Here is a 10,440-nt window from a genome sequence, read left to right as displayed (position 1 = left end):
TCATCCCTGCCTGTGGCAGGGGGTCAGGCTGGATGATCTATTCAGGTCCCTCCTGACCCTAGCTACTATGAAACTATAAGGCTTGAAGTCTTTATGAATGAAAGATGTAGCTGGATGACAGTGCAATGTCAGGGTGTGCTTGTAATGAGGTAGCTAATGGTTGTTTCTAGGTTGTTTCTGCTCCAAACCTCAAGCAGCTGCAGCAGATTCAGTCTCTTAACAGAAAATGCAGGAATTCCTCCCCCCTCCCACCCAGAAATGGCAATTCCACCTCTAAGCAGGCCCGGGGTCCTACATGCCCGGTGAGCAGGTGACCTGTTGCACTGAGATTCAGACCCGAGAAGTCAGACCTGGTTTCTGCTGCTCTGCTCGGGTGGGAGAGGTTTGGTGCTTTTTAGCCATTGGGTTCCCACGTCTTGGGGAGCTGAAACTTCTCTTGGCACGAGCTGCCTTCTCCCTGCATCGTTTGCGTGGCTGTGACCAGCGGCACCGGAAAGCCCACGAGGAGTTCCAGCTTCTCCCTTGCGCTGCCAGACGGTGACTTGCTCTTCAGACTGGTCACTGGCTTTCACCCCATCTTGGTCATTGGGACTCTAGAGAATCTCCTCATATCTGCATCTTAATCCCTTGTGTCTAACGTGAGCAGGTGAATTGTGCCGTCTTGGGACTGCTTTTTTGTTCATACCAGTCTCTTGGCTCTAGGCGAAACCAGCTGTGAAAGCAGCACAGACCAATGCAACCCCGACGAAAAGCACGCCCGTCACTCCAGCATCAACCACGAAGAGCCCAAGGAAAGGGTCCGCCCTGTCCCTGCGGAAGTCTGCGGCCATCGCAGCCAAATCGGCACCCGTGCAGCTCACGAGTCCTGCACCCGTGCAGCTCACGAGTCCCGCACAAGCTGCTGGGAGCGCAAAGTCAGACGATGCTTCAGAGAGCAGCGACTCGTCCGACAGCGAGGGCGAGGAACCCACATCCGCCGCACAGGTGTGTCGGTTTGAGACGCTCTCTTCCCCACCCTTCCCCTGTCCCTGTGCACCAGGAACTTTGTAACTGAATCATGGTGTAATGCCCGGTCATAGTTCCAACTTTATATCCTCCCCAAACTTCAAGCCCATGGTGGCGATTTGGAGCCCATGGATCCTGTATTTTTGTTTAAAAGACGGGAATCCATTATTGCTGTCACGTTAACGTAAAATGCAGAAATTTCTCCTTCCCAAAAGTGGGAATTGCAGCTCTCCGCATGCCACAGGTTACATATGCCCTGTGAACAGAGGCTGAGAATCGAACCTGCAGTATCAGACCAGGCTTCTGTTGCTTTGTTTAGCATGAGAGGTCTGGTCCTTTTTAGCTCCCTGCTTTCCATGCCTTGGAGTTGGAAACTCTCTTGGCATCTGCATCGTTTGTGTGGCTGTGACCAGTAATACCAGAAAGCCAGTGAGGAATTCCCGCTACTCCCTCGCCCTGGCAGACCGGGTGCTCTTCAGGCCGGTCACTTGTCCTCTTGGCATTTGCTGCTTATCCAACCTTGGGACTCTAAATCTTGCGTTTGCATTTTAATTCCTTCTGCCTTAACCTGGGCGGATGAGTGGTCGTCCTGGGATGGCTGTTGTTGACACCGCTTGCTTTCTCTTGGCTCTAGACCAGATCACCTGCAAAATCTCTGCAGGCCAGCCTGACGCCGGCGAAAAGTGCGCCAGTGGCTCTGCTATCCAGCAAGGCCACTCCAGTCCTGGCAAAGCAAACACCTAAACCAGCTGTACTAAACCAGGCCAAACCAGTGCCTGGGAAGAACAACACCCCTACAAAGGCTGCTGTGAGCACGAAGCCCCAAGATAGTTCAGAGAGCAGCGATGATTCAGACAGCGAGGATGAGGCTCCCCCTGTGCCGATAAGCCAGAAGGTGGGTTGGTTGCTTGCTGGGAGATTGTTACTTTTGCTAGGACTTGGTGTGTAGCTCCTGGTTTGGATGGCGGGGGGTTTGTGGGGGGTTTTTGTTGAGTAGACTGATATTCTTAGGATGCTAAGACCATATGGTGCTTGAAATTTCAGCCCTTGAGTGAGAGATCCCTCCTCCACCTTCTTGGTTAGAAGAGCTGCCATGAATCTTTCTGACTTGACTCTTTCTTTCCTCTCCTTTCGAAGCGCTGCATGAGCTAAGCAGCCTCCAAGTGACTAGTTTGTGGTTACAACATTTTTGGCGCCTCTTTAGGACTCTGTTTTTCACAGAACCGGCTGCTGCCAGAGAGAGCCAACTCCAAAGTCATTGCAAAACTTCATTGTAAAGTAGAAGCCAATTCTTGGAGGGTCCCAAGCACTTCCAGGGTGTGTCGCTCAGATGGTTGAGTACATAGGGACGCGAGGCTGGAGGAGACCTCCCCAGTCGTTGTACCCAGTCCCCTGTGACTGCCGCCAGCCATTGAAGCAAATCTTGTCCAAAAGAAGCCCCTGCCCACACCGCCACCACGTAACACCCGGTGAGCAAACTCAACAGTATGTCATGGGGAAAACCAAGCCCCCTGGCCGGTGTAGCAGCAGGGCACTTAGATGCTGGGGTGGAAAGAACAACACCCGTCCAAAGATGCTGGTAAAATAGGATCAGGTGGTCCCAGGAAGTGGATACCACCCCTTGCTACTGAGAGAGGCAAAATATACCCAGCAGTCTTTGCCAGGATGAGATTCCTTCCTGACCAGAAACGGAGCCATCACTTTAATCTTGAGCTTGTGCGAAGTCTCCTGTTGTTTAAAAGCGTGAGGACTGAAATCAGCCTAAACTCGGGGCGAGGAGAACCCCAGAGCAAAGCAGGTTGCTTCTAACCGAACGTTGATGCCGCCCAGGGGGACGTACAAGGTTGTGACCCTGTCTCTCCGAGAGCTCAGTCCCAGTCAATCCATTCCTCTTTGTAGACCAGTGAAATATTTAATAAGAATTGCATGTGGCCTTTCATAGCCGTAATCTGACTTTGGGGGCATCTGCGTGACTGGTACTATCTCGGTCTACCTTCCGCAGCACCGGTGCACTATGATACAGGTCTTGATCCTCAGTAAGGATGGTGTGTGGATGGGGTTTTATGCTACACGCCGAATTCGTGCAAACCCAGCAAAGATAGTCTGTTGTTACGCAAAAAATGCATTTTCCCAACCCTAGCATTAGTTGAAGAAGATGATGCTGTGACTGGAGCCGCCGGCTTGCTTGCTGAAGGCAATTAAACGATTCGGCGTCTCCATGCGCCACCGTTCTTGCAAATTTTCAGTCCCACATACCCGCTGCTGGTGCCGAAGAAGAGTTTGTGATCAAATTGGAGGTCTGTCAAAACTCAAACAGGCTGACTGTCATTAAGGCAGCGCCCTGGATGCAGGGACGTTTGAAGTCATGGCATCCTCATCTGTGTCCACACTCCCACCCTCCCGCTGGAACTTGTCTTACCAGATGGGGAAGATGAGGTATTTGGGCATGTGCCCAACGACTGACTTACTGTATCCTGCCGTTTCCTGTTGCTTCTAAGCAAGATTCAAACAGATACAAGGAGCTGGAAGCTGCTTCATCTTTCACTGTGGGGGTGGATTAGCACAATTAAAATGAACATCATGCCTAAATTGAACTACTTAATTGGTATGTTTACCCCTGAAGACTCAGGAATATTTAGTCAAAGGATTGACAGGGTGTTTGCATATCTCCTCGGGGTTGGAAAAATGAATGAGACTGACCTTGAAGAAGCTGTTGCAGAGTTTCACTGGCTTCTCTAGCGAGATGCCCAATCCCACCCGTTCAGGAAGGCCAAAAGCCTCAGCAGCCCCCGCGGACGGCTGCGTGTCTCCCATTCATAGGCGTCCACCATGAGATGCTTGTGCCTGATCGTGGGTTTTTCTTTCTTTCTTTTTGCTGTGGTTAAAAATCTCCCCTGAACACCTGAATCTACAAGCACGCGACACTCCCAGGCCTGAATGAAGCTAGGGCTGTCAGCTTTTGACTGGGCTGCGGTGCCCCTAGGATGGGCCATGAATGGGCATCGGAGCCATGCAGAGGGGCTGCCGTCTTCTCCAGGGCACTCTTCATCCCTCTCTTAAGGGACGGTTTTGCAATGTACCCACGTGTCTCGATGCACCGGCTGCAGCAGAACTGGCGTGGAGAGCACGCTTGCTGGTTTGAATCCCTTTTGGGGCAGTGAAGCTGGGGAGGGTCTTATCCCTCCAGAGCGTCTTCCCTGCTCGGCTGCCCTGTTCTCGCCTAGCAATCTGCCTTTGTTTCCAGATCCTCCTGCTGCAGCTTTGTGCATCCTTACGTAACGTGCCTCCATGCTCTTTCCTCGCATTTTAACCACGAGACCCTGCTCTCGGAAAGAGAGCGGGAGCCTGCCTCGTTGCTAGGAAGCTGGAGAGCCGAGTGAGTTAGTCTGAATCTCTTTAAAAATCCCCCACAGCTGGTAGCTGCCTTGCGGGAGCGGAGAGCCTAGTGCACCCCCGAGTAGGCAATTCATCTCCCTCTCGGCGCCCGCTTCGAATAATCCCCCTTGATTCACCGTGTCGAAGCTGGCTTCTCTCTTGGAGATAGTGACTCACTTGAATCAAAACACTGCAGCGAACCCACTTCTTCCTCTCTCCTCTTGTAGAGGTTTCTGTGCCGAGCCCGAGCATGCCTGGTTTGTTTGGAGAGCCGCGCAATGAGGGGATAAACATGCAGATGCTGTCGTCTGCTCAGCGCTTGGCTAGGACACGGCAAACACTGCCCCACTGGTAGCGCTCCGCGGGGCTGTGCCAGACAGCTGGCTTTGAGAGCTGTCCTCAAACTCTTGGCCGCTGGAGAAGAGCCCACCCCATCCGTGCATTCTCCAAATGATGCCAACCTGCTTCCGGAGCTTCGTTTGAATGCATAGGTGGAGTGGGATCGGGCAAGGGAGGAACTTTTCAGGTAGCAATGTTGCAGGCTGTGTAGTGAGGATAGCTCCTGGAGGCAGAGAAGGACTCCTGGGTGGACGCAGGGGCCTCGGTGGACAGGCTCCCCCAGCTTGGCAGAGTCTGCCCGGTGGACGCTGCCCTGGAAGTAGGTCGGGTTGGGTCGACTCTGCGCCCGCTCAGCCCAATCTCTTTGCTCTTTGGCATTGCAGGCGGGGTGCTGAGTGCTCTGCTGGAGGCTGTGCTCTGCGGCTGAGTGGACGCAGGGCTGGAGAACATGTTCCCGGGACTCCTTGCAAAACAGGGTGACTTCTTGCTCATGTGCCCTGCTCTTTGCAAGCAGCCAAAGGGCCATGGGAGCCCTTTGCACACGCTCTCTCTGTCAAAGCAGCCGGGAGGGGTGAGCGAAAAGGTCTTACCTGGCAATTTTATTTTGAGTGCTGAAATAATTGGCACCTTCTTCCGTCAAGATGGCAGCTGCACAGAGCTCGGAGACGTGGGGCGCGCGCTGCCTTGGGCCTTGGCAAGCTGGATGCTGACAGCCGCCACTCAGAGGCTCAGCCCGAGCGGGGTCGTGCAGGTTTCTATTTTGATGTGCCGGGACATGAATTCGAAGCATTTGGCACCCAGGGCAAAAAGTCCTTCCTAGCAGTAGTGCGCTGGGCCTCCCTTTCGTGCTGAGCTCTCTGGCGCTCTCCCAGCGTGGGGAGGCAGCTGCTTCGTTTCAGCTCTCGCAATCCTCTCGCTTTGCCTTCTGTTCCCTGCGAGTGGAGTCAGGTCTCTGCTCCTGGGAGGCCTGATCTGTCAGTGCATTAAAACAGAAACCTTGCTCACACCGGTGTGACACTGGTAAGCCTAGAGGAAGTGGCTCTCCCCTCAAACTGAGCCTTACTTGAGACTGACAGTAGGGAGGTGCTGTTCTCGGAGGTGCTGAGACTCTTTCTACCAAGAACGCTGAGACAATGTGGGAAGACTAGGTGGGTAAACCCTGGGGTCCCAGTCATCCCCGGATTTATCCCGATAGGGATCTGTCCTGTTTCCCTTCCAGTCCCAAGCACTCCTCCAGAGTTTTGCGCTGCAAATAGCAGCAGCCTCCCACCCCAGAAGCAGCTGCATTTCACTAGTTTCCGAAATGATTATAGTTCAGACCCGTATTGTGTGGGGAGGGAAGGAGCAGTCGATAATGCCATGAGGGTATGGGATGCACCGCGCTGGCAAGTCTCACGTTGAACCTCTTGACTGTGATGATCCCTGACTGTGTTTTCTGTCTTGTTTTTTGGGCGGGCGGGGTCAAGAGGCTGCCAGCACCGCTCGCGTCCCCCAGCAAGCTCGGCCAGACTGTGAAAGCCGGGACTCCTGTGAGAGCCACTGGAAGCACCTTGACGGGCAAAGGCTCCGAGAGCGAGAGCAGCGGTTCGTCAGACAGCGAGGCGGAAGAGACCCCCGCGGCTCTGAAACAGCCTCTGAAAGGCAGTAAGTCCGTAGCCTTCTGCGTTGGTATTTGGGGCCTGTCTTCTTCGTTCTCGTCTCCTCTCGGCTTCAGCTTGGGCCGTGGCTAGACGGAGCTAGACCTGTTTGCAGCTCGGCTCCGTTTTCCCTAGACTGCTCGGTCGGGGTGGAGGAGGGGGATTCTTCTGTTTTGGAGGGGCAGGAGCTGTCAGCTCCGCAAGTCAGCTGCAAACTGCTCTCTGCTCCCCATTGCCTGCAGCCAGCACCTGCAGAGAGGGGCCTTTTGGCCAAACGGATGCTCTGGAGCTTTCCATCTGAGACTCAATCCAAAGGCTTTGCCAACAGTGTTGAATGAGCTAGGCGCAGGGTAGGGCAACAAGGGAGGTGCACTGGGGCAAGGGTGGGGTGAGGAAGTCTGGAATCACGCGGGCACCCCCAGCTGATGCAGGTGGAGGAAAGGTCTCCCTCTGGTGTAAGGAGGGCAGCTATAACATGATATCTCCCACATCTGGCTCTCGGTTTATTTGCACAATGGAGAAGAGGGTTTTTTTCCCCTTGTTCTGGCTCCAGAGCCCAGCCATTTCGGCTTGTCAGTGGTGTTCCTAATCATGGTGTCCCCCAGGCTTCCTCTCCATGCTGCCTCCTGTTGAGTCACTTCGTCCAAGAGCCACGCTAACGAGCGAGCCAAGGCACTGGGGAACGGGGGCAGCAAGATAAACTGTTCCCATGAAGGAGTTGTTGGCAGCCGCTGCCTGCTAGTAAATGTCTTTCTGCTGGGTTTTTCCTCTCTCTGTCAATCAGTTGTAGCTCAAAGCAGAACCCTTAAATCATCGAGACATCTATCCCCCTACCCTCCCAGCTCACTAGCCACTCTTTCTGGACAAACAGCTTGCAGCCTGCTTCTGTCTGATCTTTTTCTAGTAATGAAGACGGGTGCTGCAGCACTGCCAACCAGTAGTAAGAAGGCCCAGCCTCCTGCAACACCTCTCCCGAAAGCCCAAGGGGCTGCAGAGAGCAGCGACGATTCCAGCGAGGAGTCTGACTTGGAGGAAGACACGCTGACCTTGGCACAGGTAGCCAGGCGGTGAGGCTGGGGAGGAGGTCAGGGAGGAAGCTCAGCTCAGCTGAGCACTGGGGCTCTGAGGCTGTGGAGCTGGGTGTTGATAGTATGAGACACCCTCTGTCTGGCACACTTGGCCTTCAGGGCTCCTTGATCGCTCCAAAATGGGGAGCACCCTCTAAGCACAAGTCTTGAGCCGTGCTCCGCAAGAGGTGCAGCCATGGCTCTGCCCAGTTGGCTCCGGGTCAGGTCGGGTCACAAGCCACTGGAAATCGTGCCAACTAGATGGCTGCGTGGCCTCAACAAGAGGAAGTGCCTGCTCGCAGGCCTAGTCCTGCTACAGCAAGGTGTCTTGGGGCACGTCTACATGTGCACATTTACTGCACAGTAACCAAAATTATTGCACAGTACATGCACACGTCTACATGTGTGTGCCTGTACTGTGCAGTAAATATGGCGACTTTACGCCGACTTGAGCTTATATTTGATACCTGCATCGTGCAAGTATTAAATTTATACCCAATTAGTTACTACGCAGTAATGCACATGTAGGTGCCTTACTAGACAGTAACACTGTGTGCGGACTGAGTTGGGATGAAAGTTAGTCCCTAGTCAGTCCACGCACAGTGTTAATGCATTTTAACACCTGCACGTGTACACACCGACCTACTCCCACTTACCGTACAACAAATTTAAGCCGGTGTAAATGCAGGTGTTGCCATGCCCTGTGATGCCCACAGCTCTGTGCTTGTTGGGCGCGGCCGGCCGGAAAGGAGCTGCCCGCGTTGTTCTGTGCTGCAGAGAACTAGACAGCGACGGTCTCCCTCGCTGGCGGGCAAGCAGCCAGCGCGAACAACCACTTATTAAAGCCTGTTTATTATATAGATTATCCTATGAAATAAAGTGGCTGTTGTAATTGGAGCTCTCGGATCATGGCTGCAAACGGAGGAAAGGCAAATGGGGTCCCTGGCCCCCGGCTGGTATCTTTTATGCCAGATGCTGTCTGCGAGGGATGTCTGAGCCCCCGGCCTGCCCAAAGGGCCGGGAACAGGGGAGGCTGCCCACAGCAGCCCTGCTTGTGTCTGAATGCCAGGACACGGATTGCCGCTCCTCTGTCCTTCCTCCTACAACCCTCCTCGGTATGCATTTGCTTCCGGCCTCTGCCGACGGGGTCCCGGCTCTCTGCCTGGTGCTTGTGCCACGGCTGTGTCTGCCCCATTGCAAGTAGTAGGCCTGGGCTCTGATGAGACGATGGCTGCTGTAATCATTTGGCATCTGAAAAAAGCAGGGGGCTGGATTTCACAGGGGCCCGGTGTCCTGCTGTGCAGCTAGCTGGCTGGTTTCCACCCCTGCTCCTTCCCTGTGAACGTGGAGACTCTGCTTAGATCAGGATTGTCCATGTCCACGCATGGGGCTGAGTTCCCTGTCCTTCCTGGTTGACTCTGAAGGGGCCGGTCGGCCTGTCTGTCTGCACGTCCTTAACCCACGCTCAGTCTTGACTTGACTCCTTTCACATCTTTCTTAGAAACTGGTTCAGACAAAACCCAAACCAGCAGCGGCTGCCCTAGCAGCGAAGACGGCAAACACCGTGGCTGTGAAAGCCAGCACCTCTCGGAAAGGGGCAAACGCAGCGGCCCCCAGCCCTGTAAAGGCCGCTGTGACGCTCTACCAAGCAGCAGAGACCTCGAGCTCGGGTTCCTCGGAGAGCGAGGAGGAAGCGAAGGCCACGAGCCAGGTGCGAGCAGGGCCGTGCGCCTGTTCCCGCAGGGAGATGCAGGAGCAGGGATTGTGCCCGGTGTCTGTAGGCTCGTCGCGGTGGAGGTTCCCCCTTGAGGGGGTGGTGTGAAGGCAGGGGGAAAGGCAGGGCTATTTTCATAGCCGCTTTTATAGGAACCAGTAGGCAGAGCAGAGGAGCACAAGAAGAAAATCCCTGTTGCCTTCACCGAGGAGGGCTGCGGTTCCCTCTTTCAGACTCTGTCCTTGCGGCAGCCTTGTCCTGAAAGCTCCCGTGTGCGCCACGTCTGATCACCGTGCAGGGCTGCACCTCACGTGCCGGGTCCTTTCCCCTCCGTGCTGCATCCCGTTTCCCCCCCTTCCTTTGCATCGAACTGCCTGGTTCCCTCTTCCATTTCTGGCCTAAACTACCGCTTCCTCCAGCCCAGCCCTTGCATGTCCCCCCTCTCGTGGGCTGAGGGGTAACAAGAACACAAGCAGTGCGGCCCCGGTCACCCGCTGGAGGTTGCACCCTCCGATCCCGTCTCAGTTTCTAGCCTGAGACTTAATTTGCCAGGCGCATCCGTTAAGGGAGCTTCTACCTTGCCCGGGCGAGGCAGGTGGCCCTGTCTCCTCTGCCTATGGGGAAAATGAGGCACTGGTTGTTTTAAACAGCTTTACTACGGCTTGTAACACCGGGGAGCGGACTTTACATCACCGTGGCCTCGCCTGCAAGGCCATCCTGCTCTGACGTGACCCTGGGGGCTCCCTCTTGTTCAGGGTTTTCTGAACTGACCTCTGTTCATCCTGACTTCTCTCGCTATTTGTCTTCCAGCCCCTTCTCCCCTCCTGCTTGAAGCCAGGGACTCCTTTCAGTAAAGCAGCCACCCCTGCCAAGAAGGGTCCTCAAGGAAACGCTGCCCCACCGAAGAGCACGTCCGCCAGGGGAAAAGGCCCTGTTGCAACCCCAGGAAAAGCGGTTCTCCCCACTGCAGACAAGGCCAAACCGAGCCCGGCTGGCCCCCCCGGGGCCAACAAAGGAAAGGAAAGCTCGGACAGCAGCGACTCCTCGGAGAGCGAGGAGGAGGAAACAGCCCAGCCGCTCCCAAAGCCTGGTAGGCGACGCTGCTCTGGGAAGCTTCGGGGAGTGCTTGGAGCAGGTTTGCCATGCACCAAGCCAGCTTGACGAAGGGCTTGTCATGCCGTAGACCCGAATTCGGCTGGCGGGAGGGGTCTCCCTGGCAGAAGGCCGCTCGTCCCTCGTTAGCGATGAGGGGGGGTGCTGTAGAGGGCATGTCTCTTAAAGGTTCCTGGGCACATGGAGCTTG

At 55.0% G+C, this 10,440-nt stretch overlaps 1 protein-coding gene across 1 annotated transcript in view; it reads left to right on the top strand.

Moving 5' to 3' along the window:
- TCOF1 (treacle ribosome biogenesis factor 1) overlaps nucleotides 1–10,440 on the top strand; it is a 40,644-nt gene that overhangs the window by 23,407 nt on the left and 6,797 nt on the right. Inside the window, exons 9-13 of the mRNA XM_025200966.1 lie at nucleotides 1,640–1,900; nucleotides 6,171–6,363; nucleotides 7,261–7,412; nucleotides 8,925–9,134; nucleotides 9,948–10,292. Of these exons, the coding sequence (XP_025056751.1) occupies nucleotides 1,640–1,900; nucleotides 6,171–6,363; nucleotides 7,261–7,412; nucleotides 8,925–9,134; nucleotides 9,948–10,292 (1,161 nt within the window). The remainder of the gene's footprint in view (nucleotides 1–1,639; nucleotides 1,901–6,170; nucleotides 6,364–7,260; nucleotides 7,413–8,924; nucleotides 9,135–9,947; nucleotides 10,293–10,440) is intronic.

Source organism: Alligator sinensis, unplaced genomic scaffold (assembly GCF_000455745.1).
Source record: "Alligator sinensis unplaced genomic scaffold, ASM45574v1 scaffold550_1, whole genome shotgun sequence".
In the NCBI taxonomy this organism is placed as follows: domain Eukaryota; kingdom Metazoa; phylum Chordata; order Crocodylia; family Alligatoridae; genus Alligator; species Alligator sinensis.
This window is presented reverse-complemented; position numbering and strand designations above follow the sequence as displayed.